Here is a 24,446-nt window from a genome sequence, read left to right as displayed (position 1 = left end):
AGATCACACCACTGCACTTCAGCTTGGGCTACAGAGTTAGAAAAAAAAAATAAATAAAAGAAGACATTTTCTGTGGACTTTTCTCTCTGGAAGATGATAATTTAGCTCTTTTTCTACCTTCTGACCCTTGTTTCTCCATCCCTCTATTCTTCCAACATAGTTATATTCTATTTGACTTAGCTAAATATTTGTTTACATCATTATAACTAAATGTAATCACAGATGAGCCATGTAATGTAACAGTGGTTCTTAAACTCAAACCCATTTTCTTCATAATACTAAGATGCTAGTTGCCCTTTTCACCAATGTTGACATTTGACTGATGGTGCAGAAGCAACGGTGGGAAAAACTACTGATACCTTGACACAAATCAAGATGACACCAAACTGTATGAGTAGTAATTGTATACTTTATTGCCACACACTCACAGTTAAAAAACTAGCAATCAATTTTTTGGTGGCCCTAGACAAGTTTTTTAATTTTAATTTTTTGACTTGGGATTTCTAAATCACTTAAGATGTATTAATTGAAATGTCACGCATGGGTGCTGGGCTTTTGATTTCTGGGCTTTTGGTTTCTTATGGCTGGTAATTTATCCCACCAAACTTCTGGGCAAGGGCTTTTCACCAGAAAAAAAAAAAAAATCATGGACAGGGCAACTTTCAACTGAGGATTTTCTTTACGCAGGTTTGGTTCCATGTCCCTCACCTTGAATAGGCTCCAGGCTATTGCTCCTTTCCTATGCAGAAATTAAAGCACCAAATAAAACATCACTTTGATGAGCAAATATGGGAATAATTAAATTGGGGACAGAATATAAGTTTGTTGACTTTAGAACGCTAAGGTTCATAACCACTTAAGATTCCCTAATAAAATGTGTTAGTTGTCTATGTTTATTGCAATATAAAACAGGTTGTGATTTTTCAGTTCTTCAGTGGGATTAGCATGTGAAATAACATTTAAACTCCACTCTTTCAGGAAGCTCTATTTACTGTTCTGGATGCATCGAAAGGACTCTTAAATGGAATTAGGGATATGTTGGCAAATATATTTCTACCAGCTGTTCTTGCAACAAATAACTGGGGTGCTTTAAACCAGTCCAAGCAGGGAGAATCTGAAAAACATATTTTCACTGAAACCATCAACAGATATCTTTCATTTTTAGATGGTAAGTATAAAAGTTAATGTTTAGCAAATTGCAGAAAAGAAGCAAATTAACTAAGATATTTCATAAACATTAGAGAAAAAGTTTCTATCTTAAAAGATGTTAATCAAAGTAATTATGAGACTTAGAGGTAAGAAACGAAATCATTAGAACTCATTTTTGAGGATCTTTGGTGGAGTAAGATATATTTTCTTTTTAATTTTATGTTATAGCAGGAGGAATCTTTTTCTATAATATTAATGAAAATTTTCACCATATTAAAATATATACTTCATTATGAACTCTTTAAAATCTATACTTTTGTTTTTTCATATTGTTACAATGTACAGTTTTGTCAGTAAATTGTGAAGTCATAATCTAATGATTAATTAGAATTATATTTCTGTAAAGTATTAGATCTTTAACATTTCAGTAATTAGAGCATAAAAGTACACATTGACATTTAACACATTGACATTAAATACTTCTTAAAATTAAATATTATTTAATATTTTTATTAATATATTTAAAATATGTAATATATAAATTAGTATTAAATGTCTTTTTTTTCCTTTTTAGGTGCTAGAATAAGTATTGAGGGAACAGTGAAGTTAAAGACAATAGACAATGTTGATTTTTCCAAACTGCACACCTTTGAAGAAGTAACTGCTGCAGCCAGCAATTCAGAAACTGTTCGTCAGCTAGAGGAAGTGCTGATGGTATGGTACAAACAGATCGAACAGGTGAATTGACTGAAACAATTGCATCTGGACTAGTAGTTTTTATGTGCGTCGTAGCCATTGTATTTTATCTCTAAATGTAAAGGGAAGAGGTATCTCCTTTGACTTTCTTCCAGAATCTGGTTTGAAACTCAGCCAATTTTTGGCTCTAGAACAAAATCATTCTTCTTTGTGGACCACTTAAAATCAATTTTAAGATATTTCTCACTTCAAGGAAGAAAACATAACAATATGGGTTGAGAATGAAAGAATGAAGAATCAGGAATAGCCATCATTTATCCCCAGTAATGTTTAAATTGTTGATACTCTCCATAAAAGAGAGAGGGAAAAGACACAGCGAAGAGCCAGAGTGCTAGACACTAAATAAGCACCTCTTGGTCGATCAGTGGAGTTGTCTGTGCTGTCAAAGAAGTTCAGACTAGGCGGTTTGACATCAGCATCACAGTGGCAAGCCTGCAGCTCTACGGTCAAACTTTTTCTGGCAGTAAGAAAAGTAGTGATAGGAATACAACATATGTCAAAATTTTGAGAGGCACCAACTTATGCTATAAACACTGTGAAAGAAAATCGGCTATTACATAATTGCCCTAAACAGAAAGAGGACTCTAGGAACCACCCCCCAGATCTCTAGTTCATCAGCACAGGACAGCAGAACTAGACAAGAAAATCTTCAGTTATGTGAGGATCAAGGGGAAAAAATCTTGACCAGGCAGGAGGTACAGAAAAGCATTTCCAGTTTTACCTTTCTAGAACTATGTTAGGAGGAGGGCTGTGCAGTTGGAGTGGCAAAAATTGGAGGACTCCCCTAGGGTCTAGAGTGCTGGCCACAGCATTCGCTTCCAGGTGTCATTAGATGATTGAAACGGGTAATTGCCCACTGGATAACTCTTGCAGCCACCGTACCCAGCCAAGACTTCCTATTTAAAAAAAAAAATCTTTGGTGACACTTGGAATTGTCAGATTTTTAGTTGTTGCCAATAGGTTGAGTGTGAAATGATATCTTGGTTTACTTTGTATTACTCTAAATACTATTGAGGTTGAGCATATTTAATGGCTATTTTGGTTTCCTCTGTGTTGAATTGCTTGTTTATATCATTTACCCACATCATTGCCTGTTCATATCATTTATCTGTATCATCCCTTTATTCGTTTGGATGGCTTGATGTTATCTTACTACATTTTTGGAGGTTAAATAATATTTTCCAGATATTAGTCCTATGTTGGTCCCCATTGTGTCATGTTTCATTTGGTATAGTGCCTTTAGTCATGTGGAAACTTAAGTTTTTAATGTAGATAAATATATTAATTACAAATGTTAATCCAGCCTCAACCTAGCTATCCCCAGTGACTACAAAAACTCTGTGCTTTTTGTATTTACTTATGAAACCCTTTCTTACTCCAGTGTTACGAAGACATTCTCTTAAATTCTTTATTTTAAATAGTGAATATAACACAGACCAAAAATGAATATGATGAAAGGAACAAACTGTAAAATGAACACCTGTGTAACCTTTGCACAAGTTAAAAAATAGAACAAGGCTAGGCATGGTGGCTCACTCTTGTAATCCCAGCACTTTGGGAGCCCAAGGCAAGAGGATTGCTTGAGCCCAGGAGTTCAGGACCAGCCTGGGTGACACAGTGAGACCCTGCCTCAAATTAAATAAATAAATAAATAAATAAATAAATGAAAGAAAGAAAAAACATAGAACATTACCAGCACCTTAAAATGCCCTTGCATTTCTCTTCCCAGTTTTAAACACCTTTTCTTCCCCCTAGTGGTAACTATTATCTTGACAATTATGCTTTTCAATTCCATGTTTTTCTTTCTAATTTTACCCTGTCTCCTACATTGTCTTTTAGAAATGTTACCATTTTATTTTTAACATTTAGGTGTTTAATCCATCTGGAATTGTGTGTGTGTGTGTGTGATGTGAGGTAGAAATCTAATTTTGTGTTTTTCATGTACCTGTAGTTAGCCAATTGTCTCGAATTAAGATTCTCTGTTAAATTGTTTAATAGTCCATTTTTGTCTAACAAATTTGTAATATAACCTCTGTCATATATAAAGTTGTTAGACCCCTTTGTTTATCCCACTGATCTATTTACTTATTTTTTATACTATGCTGTGCTGCTTTAATTCTGTAGCGTTTTTCTAAACCAACATTTGGCACGCCAAGTGTTTTCTGTTTTTCGTCAAAACTACATTGACTATTTCAGGCTAATTGTTTTTCAAAATTAATTTTGAAACCAATTTTTAAAGTATCATGAAAAACTCTATTGAGATTTTTATTAGAATTTCGTTGAATGTGTACATTGATTTAGAGAAAACTGCTATCTTTATATTATTGAATTTTCCATCCATGAACATGATATACCTCCCCATTTAGGTAGGTCTTTTGTGTGTGTAAAATAAGTTTTAAAATTCTCTCCAAAAAGGTCTTGCATATCTTTCATTAGATTAATTTCCAGTTATCACTGTTTTTCTTTTCTGTTATAAATTGTACCTTTTTGGAAATTAAATTTTCAGATTGCAAGATAGCTTGTAAAGAAGTGGTACTAATTTTTATGTATATATCTAGCAACTTTACTAAATTGTTCACGTTTATTAATTGTAAAAAGTTTGTCTTTAGTTTTTTTTTTTTTTTTTTGGAGACAGGGTCTCATTCTGTCACCGAGGCTGGAGTGCAGTGGCATGATCATAGCTCACTGCAGCCTCCAACTTCTGGGCTTAAGTGATCCTCCCCCTTCAGCATCCTGAGTAGCTGGGACTACAGGCATGCACCACCACACCCAACTAATTTAAAAAATTTCTGTGGAGAAGGGGTCTTGCCTTGTTGCCCAGGCTGGTCTTGAACTCCTGGGCTCAAGCGATCCTCCACCTCAGCCTTCCAAAGTGCTGAAATTACAGGCAGGAGCCACTGCTCCCGACCTTAGATATGCTTGAAGTTTAAAAATGTATCAAACTATATCATCTTTGATTATGCTGTTTCTGGTTTTTTATTTCCAATTCTTATACCTTCTGTTTCTTTAGTTATCTTGTTCTGGGACATCTATTACCAGGTGGAATAGAAGTGGGTGGTGATTGTGGCAAACTTGTCATGTCCTTGGTTTTAAAGTGATGTTTTCTAAAATGTCACCTTTGGCCAGGTATGGTGACTCATGCCTGTAATCCAGACACTTTGGGAAACTGAGGCAGGAGGATTGCTTGAGCCCAGGAGTTTGAGACCAGCCTGGGCAACATAGTGACATGCTATCTCTACAAAAAATTACAAATTAGCTGTCTGTGGTAGCACTTGCCCGTAGTCCTAGCTACTCAGTAGGATGAGGCGGGAGGATTGTTTCAGCCCAGGAGGTTCAGGCTGCGGCGCTCTCTGATTGTGCCACTGCACTCTAGTGTAGGCAACAGAGCGAGACCCTGCCTCAGAACAAACATACAAACAAAAAAGCCCCCAAACCAAAAAACTACGTTCCCCCCACCACCGAAAAAAAAACAAAAAAACAAAATAAATAAGAGAAACTGTCACCTTTAAATATTACGTTTGCTGCTCCTCTAGTCTTCATTTACCTTAAGTTCTTAAACATTATTTGGTGTTGAACATTATTTATACTTTTAGCTGCCTTCAAAAAGATGCAATCAGATTTTAACAAAGAAGAATATAACATTTCTATATTTTATAAATTTTTTTTGATTGCAGGTGCTTATTGAGAGTGAGCAGATGAGAAAAGAAGCTGATGATTCAGGTCCACTCACTGAACTGGAACACTGGAAACGCATGTCAGCCAAGTTCAACTATATCATTGAGCAGATTAAAGGGCCAAGTTGTAAGGCTGTCATCAATGTGCTAAATGTTGCACACTCCAAACTGCTAAAGGTAAAAGGCTTTTTATTTAAAGTTTGGTATACTTGAGAACAAGCAGCTAGAAAATTATCCTGTTGAACTACTTCTTAGTGTAATATACTGGAATCGTGTTTAGAAGTGTTAGCGTTTGAGTAAGACTTTTACATATATCACAATTATTTCCAGAAGAAGAAATGAAGATTTATTCCTCAGGATTTCACAGACCAATTTTGACCATACTGCTATGGGGTGATTTCTAGGAAAGTGATGATCTTTTGTTTTCAAATTGTTTTTGAAATTGTAAATCAATGAAGAAAATCAATATAGGCTCGTTGAGGTAAACAACTGCATATAGAGTCAAAAGTAGAATACATCTCATCCCCACGATTCTACCTCTTTTCCTGGAGGTCATTTACAGTTTGGCTTGATTCTAGATCCTTTTCTTTTCTCTCTCTCTTTCTCTTTTTTTTTTTTTTTAAAACAGGATCTCATTCTGTCGCTTAGGTGGGGTGCAATGGTGTGTTCACAGCTCACTGCAGCCTCCACCTCCCAGGCTCAAGCGATTATCTTGCCTCAGCCTCCTGAGTAGTTGGGACTAACAGGCATGCGCTACCACACCCGGCTAATTTTCGTATTTGTTGTAGAGATGGGATTTCACCATATTGCTCTGGGTGGTCTCAAACTCCTGAGCTCAAGTGATCTGCCCACCTTGGCCTCCCAAAGTGCTGGGATTACAGGCGTGAGCCACTGCACCTGACTTCTTTTTCTTTCTTTCTTTATATGTATTTCTTTCTTTGCACAGAAAAATAAACTAATACTTTTTTGGTAAAAGATTTAAGCAGTACGAATAAAACAAGTCTCTCTTAATCACATACTCTTAGCCCCACCGCCCACAACTCTGTGTCCTGAATCGTAAGCACAGAAAGACAACCACATTTTTCTATTTTGTTTTTTTCTTCAAACATCTTCTGTGGTATTTATGTGTGAGTTTACTATGCATAAATGACATAGTTTAGTTTTGTGTTTCTAATTTTTAAATTAAATAAATGTCATAGCATAATACTTTTCAACTTCCCTTCCCTACCTTGATAGTATATCTTGGAGTTATGCCTGTTAGATGGAGCTTGAGCAGTATGGTTTTCCAAAAAATGTTGTTGTTGTTGTTTTTTGTTTGTTTGTTTTTAGACAGAATCTTACTCTGTCACCCAGGCTGGAGTGCAAAGGCACGATCACGGCTCACTGCAGCCTCGACCTCCCAGGCTTAAGCCATCCTCCCACCTCAGCCTCCTGAGTAGCTGGGACTACTGTCATACGCCGCCATGCCCAACTAATTAAATAATTTTTTAAAAAATGTCGTCCAGGCTAGTCTCGAACTCTTGGGCTCAAGCGATTTTCCCACCTCAGCCTCCCAAAGTGCTAGGATTGCAGGTGTGAGTCATTGTGCCTTGCCCAAAATGTTAATGTAGCCTATTAGGTTTTATCTGATCATTTCCCTGTTTGTGGACCAATTTTCCCCTTTCTTTTTTTGCAAGTCTGAGATATAATTCACATACTATTCATTTTATCCATTTAAAGTGAACAATTCAGATATTTTTAGTGTATTCATAACTGCACAAATATCACCACAATCCAATTTTAGAACATTTTCATCACCTCAAAGAGAAACTCTGTATCCTTTAGCTCTCACCTTCCCATTTCCAACATTCCCCCTTCCCCCAAGCCCTCTGTCTAGATTTGCCTATTCTGGACATTTTATGTAAGTGGAATCATAGATTCTTTGCCTTTTGTTACTGGTTTCTTTCACTTGGCGTACTGTTTTCAAGGTTCGTCCATGTTGTAGCTTGTATCGGTATGTCATTCCTTTTTATGGCTGGATCATATTCTGTTGTATGAATATACCACATTTTATCAGTTTATGGACATTTGGGTTGTTCCCATTCTTTTTGGCAATTATGCATAAGCTGCTATGAACATTCATGTACTGTACAACTTTTTGTGTTGATATATATTGTCATTTGTCTTGGTTATTATACCTAGGGGTGGAATTTCTGGGTCACATGTTAACTCTATGCTTAACTTTTTAAAGAAAATGGTTCCTTTTCTATGTGTTTATAAATATTGCTGCAGTGGAAGCTTTTATATGTCCATATGCAAATATTTCCTTAGGTTGGATACTCCACAACTTTTCAGCACTAATTATTATAAATATATAACTTTACTAATAATTTTTCCAAGCAGGTGGCCTAAACCTGTAGTCTGAGCTACTTGGGAGGCTGAGGCAAGAGGATTGCTTGAACTCAAGAATTCTGAGCTGTAGTGCACTATGCTGATTGGCTGTCCACATTAAGTTTGGCATCGATATAGTGATGTCCCAGGAGTGGGCTGATGAAGGTGCCTAAGGAGGGGTGAACTGATCAAGGTCGGAAACAGAGAAGGTCAAAACTCTTGTGCTGATCAATAGTGGGATCATGCCTATGCATAGCCACTGCACTCTAGGCTGGGCAATGTAGCGAGACCCTATCTCATTAAAAAAACTAAAAAAAAATGTTGGGGGGCCAACCTGACATGGAAAATGGCCTGTTTTATTTTGTTCTTTCCTTGTTAGTAGTGGAGTTGTTCAGTTTTTGCATGTTTACTGGCTATTCATATTTCTTTTGTGAATTTTCTTTTTGTATCTTTGCCTTATTTAGAAAAATTCAGACATTGTTTTGTACTGATTTATAGGAGTTCTTTATTTTTTAATGTTTTTGAGACAGGCTTCTCTTCATCACTCAGGTTGGAGTGCAGTGGCGCTATCATGATTCACTGCACCCTCGACCTCCCGGCTCAAGTGATCCTCCTGCCTCAGCCTCCTGAGTAGCTGAGACTATAGTCATGTGCTACTGTGCCTAACTAATTAAAAAAATTTTATTTATAGAGGTAGGGTCTCACTGTGTTGCCCAGGCTGGTCTCAAACTCCTGGGCTCAAGGAATCCTCCTGCCTCACACTCCCAAAGTGTTGGGAGTACAGATGTGAGCCACTGTGCCTGGCCACTTGGAGTTCTTTATATAATATGAATATTAATCACTTGTTATATTTGTTGGGTGAAGTAATTCACCATGACTCCTGGGCATCTCTGCACATTTTCACTATATATGAAAAGAATGCAAGGTCCATACTACTCTTTATCTGAACATCTCTCAGAGTTGTGTTTGCAGTGAGCAACCTTGAGGGGTCAGTTCACATGTACCCCAGACAAAGAGGAGAATTAGTTAACCGCTTACTGTAAAAAGGATACATTCCCCTAAACTCAATGTTCCTCACCTGTAACACAACCTATTGCAGGTGCAAGCATCAGTTTGTGGGTCATGGGGGAACAAACGCAACATAATGCTCATGCCAGTTGCTGTGATGTAATAAAATCCTTGTCTCTGACCCCAAATCTCATGTTTTCTCCCATCATCCATAAAACAGTAAAAGGCTAATGCATTAACTTCTAAGCAGGGTAAAATCCCAGACCCCCATATGGACCTTGACAATTACAGTGCAAACTTTTTCTTAGTCTGTGGCTTGTATTTTTTTTAAAACTTGAACACTTGAACTCATTTTAGACTTATAGAAGAGTCAACCAGGATAGTACAGAGAGTTCCTGCCTGCTCTTCATCTAGCTTCCCCTAATGTAAACATCTTCAAATTATTGTACAATGATCAAAATGAAGGGATAACATTGGTACAATACTATTAAAGATGCTACACACAATTTGTATTTCTCCAGGTTTTCCACTTATGTATTTTTATCTGTTCTGGGATCCAATCCAGGATCCTATTTGCATTTGACTGTCATGTCTCTTTAGCCTCCTCCAATGGAACAGTTCCTTAGTCTATACTTGTATTTCATGACCTTGATACTTTTTTTTTTTTTTTTTTTTTTTTTTTTTTTTTTTTTGAGACTGAGTCTGGCTCTGTCGCCCAGGCTGGAGTGCAGTGGCCGGATCTCAGCTCACTGCAAGCTCCGCCTCCCGGGTTTACGCCATTCTCCTGCCTCAGCCTCCGGAGTAGCTGGGACCACAGGCGCCCGCCACCTCGCCCGGCTAGTTTTTTGTATTTTTTAGTAGAGACGGGGTTTCACCGTGTTAGCCAGGATGGTCTCGATCTCCTGACCTTGTGATCCGCCCGTCTCGGCCTCCCAAAGTGCTGGGATTACAGGCTTGAGCCACCGCGCCCGGCCTGACCTTGATACTTTTGAATAGTAATGGTCAGTTATTTAGAAGAATGTCCCTCAATTTGGGTTTGTCTGATGGTTTCTCATGAATACATTGAAGTTATGCATCTTTGGTAAGAATGCCAGAGTTGATGTGCTCTTCCCAGTATGACTTATCAGGGGGTACATTATATTGATGTGCCTTATTACTGTTGATTTAAAATTGGTCATTTAGTTAGGGTGGAATTTGCCAGGTCTCTGTACTGTACACGTATTGTATTTTGTGGAAGATAACCTTAAACTACATGAATAGCTTTCATAGATGGATCTTGACTGCGGCAGTTATTACTGTGGTATGCTAATGGTGGTTTTCTAGTTCCCTCATTCCTTCCACGTTTATTAATCAGAATTCTTATGTAAGAAAAAGTTGTCTCTTCTCTCATTGTAGTTATGTATTTGATCATTTATTTTCATTAATATAGCCTCATGGGTATTTATTTCATGCTTTCGGTTATAATTGAATACTATCATTATTTAGTTTGTTGCTCAAATTGTGTTTCCTCTTTGGCCATCGGGAAATCTTTCAGGTTGGCTCCTGTGTTTCCTTCTGATTCCCTTACTCTATTTGGACCACTTCTTTACTCTCTACCACTAGATAAATGCTGAAGGCTCATTTTGTATTTGTTCTGCCCTAGTCCTGAGATCAGCACTTCTCCAAGGAGCCTGGGTTTATTTTATTGGAGAGTAGTAATTAGGAACCGAAATCTGGGTGCTAGATGTGCTTTCTTATTGCTTATATTTTAATTTTTAAAAAATGGAATCATTTATAATGAATTTTTGTATTTAGTTGAAATAATTTTTTCAGCCTCTTATTGCTTTTGTCTTTCATGTATTGTTTAAAAAGACCTTCTTAAGAAGAATAAATTGGCTGGGCGTGGTGGCTCATGCCTGTAATCCGAGCACTTTGGGAGGCCGAGGTGGGTGGATCATCTGAAGTCAGAAGTTCGAGACCAGGCTGGCCAGCATGGCAAAACCCTGTCTCTGCTAAAAATACAAAAATTAGCCGGGAGTGGTGGCGCATGCCTGTAATCCCAGCTACTCAGGAGGCTGAGGAAGGAGAATTGCTTGAACCCAGGAGGTGGAGGTTGCAGTGAGCCGAGATCGTGCCACTGCACTCCAACCTGTGTGATGGGAGTGAGACTCCATCTCAATAAAGAAAAAAAAAGCAAAATTAAGGTTAACCTAAATTTAAAATAGAATTACCCTTTTCTTCTATTTCTAGGGTTTTATTTCTTTATGCTTTATTCTTCAGTTAACTTGGAATTTATTTGTGTGAATCATGTAAGATTTAATAGCAATGATAATAATAACAGCTAACATTTATTGTGTGCTTACTATGTGCCAGGCATTATGTTCAGTATCTTACCTATAACATTTCATTTAATCCTCACATCAGCTGGATCAAATGGGTCTTATTATTATCTTCCCCATTTTGTATAAAGAACAGTGAGAGATTAAGTTTCTTGTCCAAGGTCACAGAGTTAGTAAGAGGGGAAGCAGGATATAGGTCATGCTCTTACCTCTTCAGCTAGCATTCTTTTTTCCAAATGGCTGGCTAATTTTCCCAGCACTGTTTGTCATTTTCTTTTTTCTTTTCTTGAGACGAAATCTCACTCTGTTACCCAAGCTGGAGTGCAGTGGCGCGATCTCGGCTCACTGCAACCTCCACCTCCCAGGTTCAAGCAATCCTCCTGCCTCAGCCTCCCGAGTAGCTGGGACTACAGGCATGTGCCACCACGCCCAGCTAATTTTCTTATGTTTTAGTAGAGACAAGGTTTCGCTATGTTGGCCAGGCTGGTCTTGAACTCCTGATCTCGTGATCTGCCCACCTTGGCTGCCCAAAGTGCTGGGATTACCGGCATGACCCACCACACTCGGCCACTGTTTGCCATTTTCTTTTTTTTTTTTTTTTTGAGACGGAGTCTTGCTCAGTCGCCCAGGCTGGAATGCGGTGGCGTGATCTCGGCTCACTGCAAGCTCTGCCTCCTGGGTTCACGCCATTCTCCTGCCTCAGCCTCCCGAATAGCTGGGACTACAGGCGCCTGCTACTACGCCTGGCTAATTTTTTTGTATTGTTAATAGAGACGGGGTTTCACTGTGTTAGCCAGGATGGTCTCGATCTCCTGACCTCGTAATCCACCTGTCTCGGCCTCCCAAAGTGCTGGGATTACAGGTGTGAGCCACCGCGCCTGGCCTTCATTTTCTTGTAATCATCATAATTTTTGCACGTCTACTCTTTGTTCTTCTTTTCCAGATTTGTCTTAACAATTCATGTATTTTCATCCTTTGGTATACATTTTGAAATAAGTTTATACAGTTTTTTTCTCCAGAATACCAAATTTTGAGACTTAGTTTTATATTTTTTTGAAATGTATGTAAATGGAGTCATATCATATATTCTGCAACCAGCTTTTACTCAACATTATTTGTGAGAATTCATCATGTTAATGTGTGCATTATTATTCATTTGCTACCTTTGTTTTTATTGCTGTATCACATTCTGTTGCATGAATGCACCACAATTTATTTATCTATTATCCCAGAATGGACATTTGGATTGTTTCTAGTTTGGGGTTATTGCAAGCAATGATTCAGTGAACATTCTTATTCATGTCTCCTGATGCACATGTGTGAGAATTTCTCTAAGGCATATCCCTAGGAGAGAATTTATGAATTTGTGGGTCAAAGGCATATACAATTTAAGCTCTTGGAGAGAGGTCTCTAATGATCTGCCATAGTGACCTTCAGACATTTTGTGTTAAAAATACTAATCTGTAGTTTTTAGAAAGGATACAAAGCAAATGTGGTAGCAAATCTATGAATGACATTGAGGAGGGCAGGAAAGAAATATATTGGATGACAATGTAAAGATCCAAGAAGGTCTTCAGTGGTAAGAGTGGGGGTGCCATACTGATATCCCAACTTCTTTGTTGGATGGGTTTGTTGACAAACTGTTTGGCTCCCATTATTTTTTTAACATGGTTTTGTTCAGAGCATGTTATTTCTGTTTTTGCTGGGTAGACTTCTCCATTTCATGCTCTCTTCATCTCTGACCAGTTCTCAAACAGGCACTTGATTTTATCATCCCTAGTATGTTAAGAATGGTCAGTTAATAGTAAGATAACATTTATTAAGACTACGTTAAAAATCCTGAAAGAATTTGAAAGAGAGAAATTGATCAACTTTGGATAAAGACTTAACAGTTTTAGTCGAATCCGTCGATAGAATGATATTACTGATACAAGTCAACTTGATCCTAGGCTGCTTTATGAGAGATGTAGTTTCCAGAAAAAAGGAAGGTGATGTTTTGGCTCTTCTCCGCATTGGCCAGATCACACTGAGGGCTTCCTTTCATTCCTGAAGCATGTGTGTTTAGAGTGATGTTGTGTGCGTCCAGAGTAGAAAGGCCAAGAGGTTGAAGCTATTAAGACCATGTCCTTGGAACCAACCCCAAAGCTCATCAATGATAGACTGGATAAAGAAAATGTGGCACATATACACTATGTGGCTATAAAAGGGAATGAGATCATATCCTGTGCAGGGACCTGGATGAAGCTGGAAGCCATTATCCTCAGCAAACTAACATAGGAACAGAAAACCAAACACCACATGTTCTCACTCATAAGTGGGAGCTGAAAAATGAGAACACATGGACACAGGGAGGGGAACATCACACACCGGAACCTGTCAGGGGTCAGCGGGGAAAGGGGAGGGGGAGCATTAGGACAAATAGCTAATGCACGTGGGGCTTAAAACCCAGATGAGGGGTTGATAGGGGCAGCAAACCACCATGGCACATATATACTATGTAACAAAGCCTACGTGTTCTAAAGTAAAAAAAAAAGACCATGTCTTATTAAATGACTAAAGGCACAGAGAGTGCTCATCTTTGAATAAAAGACTTAGTGATGATATGGTAAATGACTTCAAACATTTGAAGGGATGCTGTGTGTTCACTAGGCTCCATTATGCAAAACTATACAAATGAGCAGAGATTGCAGGAAGATAGATTTTTCTTCTCAAAATAAAGAAGAACATTCTCATAATCAGTTATTTAAACAGGTACTATTTGATGACCACTTACAAGAAACTGTTGATTTCAGATTGCCTTCACTTTGCTAGTAAGGTTTTGTTTTGAATAATGTTCTGTTTTTTGTTTTTGTTTTGTTTTGTTTTGTTTTTTGAGACAAAGTCTCACTCTGTTGCCCGGGCTGGAGTGCAGTGGTGTGATCTCGGCTCGCTGCCAGCTCTGCCTCCCGGGTTCACGCCATTCTCCTGCCTCAGACTCCTGAGTAGCTGGGCCAACAGGCGCCCGCCACCACGCCCAGCTAATTTTTTGTATTTTTAGTAGAGACGGGGTTTCACTGTGTTAGCCAGGATGGTCTCGATCTCCCGACCTCGTGATCTGCCTGCCTTGGCCTCCCAAAGTGCTGGGATTACAGGTGTGAGCCACCAGGCCCGGCCATGATGTTCTGTTTTAATAACTTGACCCATTCTTGAAGACCCAGAGTAATATAATGTCACAAATAATTACCCTGGAAAAGTCATTCCTCATAGAAGCAGGTCCAGTTCAAGCCTACAGACAGAATTTTAATTATAAACAGAATGAGTCTTCAGTTTTAGTAAATCATTTAAGGTGCTTATATAACTTTGTCTTAAGTATTATAAGAAAAATATATATTAATTACCCTTAAATATCTACCATTTTAGTATATGTATGATTGGGAAGACTGAATTTCTTGAGTAAACTTTAGCACACTGATATATTTGGATGTTTCATAGAATTCTTATACATTTTTTTCTTAGAATTGGCGTGATTTGGATGCAAGAATCACTGATACAGCAAATGAATCCAAAGATAATGTCAGATATTTGTATACTTTGGAAAAAGTGTGTCAACCTCTCTATAACCATGACCTAGTAAGTATGCTTTTAAAGTACAGTTTTGAACTGAGTGCAATGGCTCGCACCTGTAAGTCTAGCTGCTCAGAAGGCTGAGGTGGAAGGATCGCTTGAGCCCAGGAGCGCAAGGCTGCAGTGAGCTATGATTGTGCCACTGCATTCCAGCCTGAGTGACAGAGCAAGAAGACCCCCATCTCTAAAAAAAAAAAAAAAGTACAATTTAAGAAATTGACTTGTATAATTAATACATTAAAAATCTTTTAATATGTATATGTTGGGGAAAAACATCCTTCCAAAAGTTATTTAAAATATATATTTTCCTCATATATTTATGAAGAATGATAAACTATATTTAATATTTTAACCCATATTTAAATATATAGTGAATCTTTAGTATAATATGAAATAAGCAAGGCAAATATTAATGTATTATTTACCCTTTGCTGCATAACAAATTACCTCAGAACTGAGTGGCTTAAAAACAGTGAGCATTCATCATGTCAGAGCTTCTGTGGCTCAGGAATCCAGGCAAGGCATAGCTAAGAGCTTCTGCTTCAAGTCTTTCATGAGGTTGCCCAGAGGCTAAGTGGGACTGTGGACTCATCTGAAGTCGGGGAGGCTGACTGGGGAGAGTCTTCTTCTCAGCTCACTCATGTGGTTATTGGCAGGCCCCAGTCCCTAGCCACATGGGCCTCTCCACCTGGCAACTTGCTTCCCTTGGAGTGAGTGATCCAAGAGCGAGCAGGAGAATGAGAGAACACCCAAGTTAGAATCCACCTTCTTTTTGTAACCTAATCTCTGAAGTGACAGCCCATCATTTCTGTTGTATTCTATTGACTAGAAGCAAGTGAGTCTGGTTCATTCTGGGCAGGTAGGGGAGTATACAAGGGTGTGAGTACTATGTGGGTGAGCATCACTGGGGCCATCTTCGGGGCTGCCTATCAAGGTAGATATTTCCCAGTTTACAGATTAGGAAACCAAACTCATCATGGTGTAGTGATTTTGCCAGCATCGCTCAACTAATCAGGGATGCAGGACGGAACCCATCTTCTAACTTCTAGCCTATTCTTCTCATAATATTTCCATAGAGTTCCTTTAAAGAACATGTTAGCACTACCATTTGCTTTTATTTTTTAAAAGTTTATATTAACTTCAAATTTATAATCTGGTATTTCATAGTATTTCATATAAAATATGAAAATTAAACTCTATCCTTTATTTAATAGAAGGAGAATTCAAGGAAGCTAGTAGTTGTTGAGAACTTAGGGCAGGATTTCCCCATTTTGCCTGGATGTTACTTCTTTTGTAAATCACTTGTAGGCAGGAGGGTTAACCAGACAGCTGCATTTTTAAAGATGTTCCCAGGCTTGAGAATCCTTGAGCTTTTGTTATAGGCATTGGGCTACATGCTTTGCATATGTTTTCATTCTGTATGCACAATGACCCTCATTTCAAAGATTAGGAAACTGAGTTTGAGCATTTCTATGATGATCCGTGGTGGGACCAAATTTGAATCTAGCTGTCTCTAGCATTATGGATCGTATTATTTTTCCATTTTACTATGTTGCTTCTTCAAGGTATTCTCTAAGTTAAAATGCTTCCTCTTCCCTTCCCCTGCTCCCACCACCCTGGGATGGAGTCTCTCTCTGTCGCCCAGGATGGAGTGCAGTGGCGCCATCTCTGCTCACTGCAACCTCCGCCTCCCAGGTTCAAGCGATTCTCCTGACTCAGCCTCCTGAGTAGCTGGGAAAGGTGCCACCATGTGCGTGCCACCATGCCCAGCTAATTTTTGTATTTTTAGTAGAGACAAGGTTTCGCCATGTTGGCCAGGCTGGTCTCAAACTCCCAACCTCAAGTGACCCGCCCACCTCCGCCTCTCAAAGTGCTGGGATTACAGGCGTGAGCCACTGTGCCCAGCCCAATGCTTTCAAATTAATTTAATTTGTGTCTGATATCTGTATTCAGTATTCTTCACTCTAATTTTTTAAGAAGTAGTCAAATCTTCCATATAGGTGGCAGCACTGGCCACATGGTTTTGTTGACCAACCTTCTTGGGTCAATGCAGGTTTCATCCTAGAGGCAGGGAGAAGGAAAGACATTATGGCCTATATCACTTAGAGTTGGAGAAGAAGAAGGTGTAGAGGCAGTTCATAATCATTCCAAGAGCGTGTTAGTAGTCAAGAAGTCTAATATGAAAGGGGAGGGAAAAATGTCGGTTGAGAGTCTTGGACAAGTGCATTTCTTACTGCCGTGAGGAATCCATCATCCGTCAAGGAGCACCAAGAGACGGGACAGGAAGACCTTAGAAAGCAGGGTCTTTTAATTGAGTCCATAAAGAGATTGTAGATTTTATTTAAAACTTATTAGTGTTATTTGTAAATAATTATGACTGTTTAAAAAATCACAGCTTTATTTTAGATTCAGGGGTACATGTGCAGGTTTGTTACATGGGTATATGACATGATGCTGAGGTTTGGGGTATGGATCCTGTCACCCAGGTAGTGAGTACAGTACACAAGAGGAAGTTTTTCAGCTCACATCTCTCTCCCTTCCTCCCCACCAAGAATTATGACTTTCTTAAACTTCATTCTTCTCATTTTTACCCCTGCTACTAGTAGCTGGACTCGTGTTGTGAACCTTCGTAAAATTTGTTTAATATAAGAACATTTATATCATTTCTTAGGTATTTCTGTGCACATGACACCAAGTAAAGAAAATTAAATTGTATGGTGTTGGAGAAATGGGGCCGTTGCTTGGCTTACTTGGTAGCTCGATGACTTAATTCCCCAACTTTACAATACTAGCAATTAAAATTTCTGTCCAAGAAGAATTAAAATTATTACATGTCACAAGCATTTCGGATTGCTCACAAGATTTGAAGATGCAAATATGAAATACACATAATACCTAAAGTCTACTCCAGGGTTACTGCAAGTAGCTCTTGATGTGAAAAATAATAGAGGAAGTGACTATGGCACAATGTTCACACTTGTCAAATCTGGTGATGGGAGTAGGTGGTCATTATATTATTCTCTGTACTTTTCTATATATTTAAAGCCTTTCAGTATAAAAAGTAAACTCGAAAGAAAGATAGAATACTCTTTATTGCTATCAAGACCAAATTTTAAGGTATACTGATTTCAACTTCTTGATTCAAAAGACTTGTTTTAATTCATATAATTTAAAAATCATTTAGTTCTTATGTTTTTTTCATCCTAGTAATTTTAAAAAACTTTGTTCGATTACTCTAACCATGGATGTACCTTATTATTGTTATTTTGTTGTTGTTGAGCTTTTTATATTCTCTCATGTAGGAAGGTTTCAAGCATTACCTTTAGAAATGACAGAAGTACTAATAGTATTGAGTCATATAATTGCTTCCCACTCATACACCCACTGTATCTGTACTTTCAACAACTCCTTTTCCCCCTCATTTTCTTTATTCTGATTAAAAGTAACCAGCAATTGCTGTTTAGTTCATAACTGTCATTTGGGTAGGAAAAGTGCAGGGGATTCATGCTTCCATTTCTGGTTCTTAAGTTTTATGTATGTTTCATTTTTTTTTTTATCACCCTGGTATTGTGCTTTAGGCATATCTTACTATTATATGTTTCACATATAAGATATCTGAACACTGTGTATACATGGACAACAGCAGTGCACTCAAGGAGCTACTATTATAAATAATGATGTTTAAAGTTCAGATGAAGGACATTTTCCTGAAGGACCCATTTGATGCCATCCCTGAGCCCTCTTTATTGGAGTTTAGTGGTCTTTGTAGACATGACTTAGCAAAAGTGGAAGGGACTCCTTCTAGGCATATTTTTATTAGGATCTTTTTGATCTACAGATACCATATATAATAGGGATTCTGACATACAAGGTTAACTATAAAGTAATGATGTTAATTTCTGTAAGCCACATAAAACTGATTTAATTATTCTGTAGTGACACCCCACGTCTAGGACATACCATACACTAATCAGTAGTTGTTTTTCTTGGCTATATTTCTTCCATTGCCAATAAAAAAAGTCTTATATATTTTATCTTGTCCCATCAATTAAAAGGAAATTTCCTTGAAGGCAGGGATGCCATTGGCTTTGTCTGTTCTTCCGTAGTGATTTGCATCATGGTTACAAGCAGGGTCTCAGAATCTCCACTAGGTAACTTGCAGCTGCTGGATCTTAGGCAAGGGACTTAACGTCTCTACCTCTCTGTTTTCTCGTTTGCAAAATGGGAACAGTGATAATGCTTTATTTCACTCGCGTCCATGTGAAGAGACCACCAAACAGGCTTTGTGTGAGCAATAAAACTTTTTAATCACCTGGGTGCAGGTGGGCTGAGTCCGAAAAGAGAGTCAGCAAAAGGAGATGGGGGGGGGGCATTTTATAAGATTTGGGTGGGTAGTGGAAAATTACAGTCAAAGGGGGTTGTTCTCCAGTGGGTAGGGCGGGGGTCACAAGGTGCTCAGTGGGGGAGCTTTTGAGCCAGGATGAGCCAGGAGAAGGAATTTCACAAGGTAATGTCATCAGTTAAGGCAGGAACAGGCCATTTTCACTTCTTTTGTGATTCTTCAGTTACTTCAGGCCATCTGGATGTATATACATGCATGTCACAGGGGATATGATGGCTTAGCTTGGGCTCAGAGGCCTGACACTTTATTTTACAGATTCTAAGACATTTTTTCACATTTTAGTATCTCTGAACTTAGGACATACTTTAGTCAGTTAGGTTTTATGAATCATTGTGGTTGTGACTTGATACTACCTTAAATTATTAGTTCTGTCCTTGAGGGTGTGTTTTTTTTGTTTTGTTTTGTTTTTGATTTTGGTACCATTCGTATGAATTCAGACTGCAGTTGAGTACCTGTGCATACATTCTCAAAGAAGCTTGGTTTCTTTCCTCCTCCTGGTAGTATGTACATTTTGTTTCTCTCTTTTTCTCCATGGTTGGTTTATTTCATGCTTACCTTAACAGGGAGGGCCCACTGGTGGCCTAGTATTGTGTAGGAGTTAGATTCCTCATCTTGGGTGTCTTTTTTCTTTCTCAATAGCACAGAAAATAATGGTGCAGTCTTACAATCAGTGATGTTTTATATCTGATGTAATCAAACCTACCTTTCATGGTTGTTGTCAGCATATCTTAGGATAACATGCTAATGCTCTTAGCCTGGAATATAGTAAGCATTCAGTTTATGTTTGCGATTGTTTTATATCCTTGTTGTTCCTGTTCTGCTTTGCTCTATCTTGTTCTACTTGTTTTACTTGTTTGTGTTTATCTCTTCCACTCTGCTGTGAGCTACTCACGAATAGGTTTGGATTTCTTCCAGTATCTTCAGAGCCTAATGGCACTTGGTAGGTTTGCTAAAAGGTGAACTGAGTTGCATAAAAGAAAGTGAATGCTAGTCTGATTTCTATTTTAGCTACGTTTCTGACCATAAGAAAGTCACTTTACCCCTCAAGGTATCAGTTTCTTCACCTTTAAAAAGAGCAGAATGAACTATTAACCTTAAAATTGCTCTCACCTCTAAAATTTAATTTTAGATAAACTTTTAAGTGCAGATTTACAGAAAAGTTGCAATGATAGCACAGAATTCTCTTTACCCAGTTTCTCCTGTTAACATCTTGTATTACCTTTGTTTGTCAAAACTAGTGTCCTATTATCTGTTCCAGGGTCTAGTCTAGAATACTGCATTGCATTTAGTAAAATTTGATTTTAAGATAAAAATGCTGTACTATTTTGTGCATGTTTAGAGTTTTGAGTATTATAGAATATTGGTTATTAAAACTATATGCATATGATGGAATTCACTTAATTTGTTTCAATGTTAGGTTTCCATGGCACATGGAATACAAAATTTGATTAATGCCATCAGAATGATTCACGGCGTGTCAAGGTATTATAATACCTCAGAGAGAATGACCTCATTGTTTATCAAGGTAAGTTTCTATGGGAGGAAATTACATGTCATCCTGTGAAAAAGTTAGCAAATCTTTCCTTCTGAGCCCTAGGAAGGGAACTGGGAAGCCTGATCGCCTCTCAGAGTTTTAGTACTTCCAGTGGGCAAGAAGAGAAAGGTGCTGACTGGACTCGGTTGTACTTAATTGAAGGGAGTAATTGGTACTTTTCTGTTTATCAGGTGTAAGCCCCAATACTTAAAAGAAAATGTGCCTGGTGGCTTTTTAATTTATTCATTTCAAATAGTTTTGATTCTACCCAAGAGATAGGAGTGTGTTTACTATTAACAGTGCTTCTTTAGCTACTCCCATCAGCACTATATTTTGTGTAAAATCTTCCTGTGTAGCACCACATGGTTAATTATTTAAAATAATTTGAAAAATTACTCAAGCAACACAGGAGACCAGGCGTGGTGGCTCAGGCTGTAATCCCAGCGCTTTGGGAAGCCAAGGTGGGAGGATCGCTGGAGCTCATGAGTTTGAGACCAACCTGGGCAACATAGGGGGACCCTGGCTCTACAAAAAAAATGTTTTAAAGTTAGCTGGGCATGGTGGTGTGTGCCTGTAGTCCTGGCTATTCCAGAGGCTGACACAGGAGGATCCCTTGAGCCTGGGAGTTCAAGAATGTGGTAAGCTGTGATCACACCATGGCACTCCAGCCTGGGCAAGAGAGTAAGACCCTGTCTCAAAAAACAAACAAACAAACAAACAAAAGACCCAACAACAGGAAAAAAACCCCACATGAATAGAATTTATTTCTAAATTATTCAAGCACAACTAAATATATAAAGTCACAGTCACATTTTAAGTTTTTTTAAAAAGCAAAGTATAGGTTTAATCACTATGTCCTAAATACGACAAGACTCTCAGAATCCTTCCTCTTTACCAGTCTCTCTCGTTCTTGCCATATATGTCCCACATTGAGATCATTTTTAGTTCTGAGAAAGATTCTTTGCTTGGCTTCTGAATCTTCTGGTAGGCCCATCTGTGCACTTTCTAGTAAAATCTAGTTTGAGCAGAGAACCCTGCTAAGTCAGTTTAGCAAGAACCGCCCATTCTCGATATCTGATGACTCTAGATATCTGATCAGGTTTTCATTCTCCCCGACCCCCCAGGTGTTGTCCGATCACTTTGGCCTGTCTTGAGCAAGAATCCTGTTAGGTCAGTTTAGCCAAAATCCCCCTTACCTCTGATGTTTCCTCTTAATAATTTTCCACCCACTGACCCCCATCCTGCCCCTTGGCTGTACATTCCTGCTTGCCCACGCTGTGTTCAGAGTTGAGCGCAATCTCTCTTTCCCGCTGCAAGATCCCATTTCAGTGGTCCCTATACCTATCACAAGGGTCCTGAATAAAGTCTCTTGCTGTGCAAGTATCACAAATACTTTTTTTTAACAGTTCCATATTATTCTTAACATTTTTTTCAACATTGTGAATCAACAAGTATTCAGACTAAAATCCAAGTATTGCTAATTTATTGATCACCACTGTTTTGTGATTCCCACATCTTTTTCCTTCTTGGATTCATTATTTCTTTTGCTGAAAAAAGTTCTTTCAGAGAGGGTTTCAGGGTGGTGAACTTCCTGGATTTCTACATGTCTGAAAATCACTTTCATTTTGTGTGATCACTCAGATGCTGGTGTGACTTGGATTTTAAATTCGACATCATTGTCTCCTGGGAAGTTGAAGATATTGCTCGATCATTGTCTAGTATTCAATATTGTTGATGAGAAGCTTGGTGCTAATCTGATTCTTGTTTCCTTTGTAGGTAACTGGTTTTATTCTCCCAAGAATCTTTTAGGATTTTTTCTTTACCTTTGAATTTCTAAAATCTCAAACTTTTTCTTTTACATTTATCTCATTCTACACTTGCTGAGTTGTCTCAATCCAAAGACTTTCGTTTCTCTTTTTTTTTTTTTTTATTTTGAGACGGAGTCTCGCTGTGTCACACAGGCTGGAGTGCAGTGGCGCGATCTTGGCTCACTGCAAGCTCTGCCTCCCGGGTTCATGCCATTCTCCTGCCTCAGCCTCCCAAGTAGCTGGGACTACAGGTGCTTGCCACCATGCCCGGCTAAGTTTTTGTATTTTTAGTAGAGACAGGATTTCACTGTGTTAGCCAGGATGGTCTCGATCTCCTGACCTCATGATCCGCCTGCCTCGGCCTCCCAAAGTGCTGGGATTACAGGCGTGGGCCACTGCACCTGACCTCCTTTCTCTTTATTCCTGGGAAACAATCCTCTTTTGCCTTGGATTATTCCTAGTTCACTGATATGGTTTGGATGTTTGTCCCCTCCAAATCTCATGTTGAAATGTGATCCTCAGTGTTGGAGTTGGGGCCTGGCAGGAAGTGTCTGGGTCATGGGAGTAGATCCCTCATGAATGGTTTGGTGCCCTCCTTGTGGTAATGAGTTCGTGCAACAGCTGATTGTTTAAAAGATCCTGGCATCTCTCTCGCTTGCTGTCATACGAGGCCAGTTCCCACTTTGCTTTCGACCATGACTGTAAGCTTCCTGGGGCTGTCATCAGAAGCAGATGCCGGTGCTATGCTTCGTGTACAGCCTACAGAGCTGTGGGCCAAATAAACCTCTTTTCTCTATAAATTACCCGTTCTCAGGTGTTCCTTGATAGCAGTGTAAATGGACTAACACACCTACCCATTCAATTTATTCTCTCCCCTTGCATCTAACTTCCATTTCTCTTAATTTTTTTTCTTCCATCTTTGCCCTTTTCTGGCTCACTCATTTGCTCATTTTTGTGCCAATTGATGTTCAGTTCATCAATAGAATTTCTTTTAAAATTCTGAGAATGAAAATTCCAATTTCAAGTTCTCTAGTTTTTTTTAATGTTATTATTATTATTTTTTATTTTTAGAGACAGAGTCTCATTCTGTTTCCCAGGCTGGCCTTGAACTCCTGGGCTCAAGTGATCCACCCACCTTGGCCTCCCAAAGTGCTGGGATTACAGGCATGAGCCACTGCACTTGGCCCATAGGTTTACTCTTTATCATATTTTTATGCTTGTGGTTTGAAATTTATATATAAATATTTTTTCTCTTTTTACATATAATTATTTTGTACCTGTATTTATTTTAGGTAACAAATCAAATGGTAACAGCATGTAAAGCATATATTACTGATGGAGGATTAAACCATGTATGGGATCAGGAAACGCCAGTGGTACTAAAGAAAATTCAGGTTTGTAGAAGTACTTTTATTTTCATAAATTAAATCTTTTCCCATCCTGCCCAATTTTACTTTGTTTATTCACAAAATATGTTAACTGAAAAAACTTCCTGCAGAGTAGTGTTGAGAATATAAAAAGAATACAATTCTCATTATCTATTTCCCTTTATATTTAGTGCTTCTCTTAGGGTATAATTTAATTTTCATCTTCTCCATGGCTGCCTGTGTTAGACTCCTGTGTGCCATTTCATATGCTCTGGCCACTACATCTCATTCCAGCCCCTGTTGTAATTAAACTTTTTGCCTTTTTTTTGCACTGGTTAGGATTACCATGTATCCTTAAATAAACACGGTAGTAGTTGGCATCCTAATTTTGATCCTGGTTTAGAAGACAATGTTTCTAACATTTCCCCGATTTAGTTGGATGCTTTTGTAAGTTTTA

At 38.4% G+C, this 24,446-nt stretch overlaps 1 protein-coding gene across 3 annotated transcripts in view; it reads left to right on the top strand.

Annotated features, from left to right (window-relative positions):
- Positions 1-24,446, top strand: part of LOC105474557 (dynein axonemal heavy chain 8) — a 316,668-nt gene that overhangs the window by 20,926 nt on the left and 271,296 nt on the right. For all 3 annotated transcript variants that reach the window (XM_011729344.2, XM_011729345.2, XM_011729346.2), the window contains exons 6-11: positions 979-1,168; positions 1,724-1,887; positions 5,580-5,756; positions 14,771-14,884; positions 20,698-20,805; positions 23,915-24,016. In XM_011729344.2, the coding sequence (XP_011727646.2) occupies positions 979-1,168; positions 1,724-1,887; positions 5,580-5,756; positions 14,771-14,884; positions 20,698-20,805; positions 23,915-24,016 (855 nt within the window). The remainder of the gene's footprint in view (positions 1-978; positions 1,169-1,723; positions 1,888-5,579; positions 5,757-14,770; positions 14,885-20,697; positions 20,806-23,914; positions 24,017-24,446) is intronic.

This window comes from Macaca nemestrina, chromosome 5, assembly GCF_043159975.1.
Source record: "Macaca nemestrina isolate mMacNem1 chromosome 5, mMacNem.hap1, whole genome shotgun sequence".
NCBI classification, from domain to species: domain Eukaryota; kingdom Metazoa; phylum Chordata; class Mammalia; order Primates; family Cercopithecidae; genus Macaca; species Macaca nemestrina.
The sequence above is the reverse complement of the archived record's forward strand: the minus strand, read 5'-3'. Positions and strand labels throughout refer to the sequence as shown.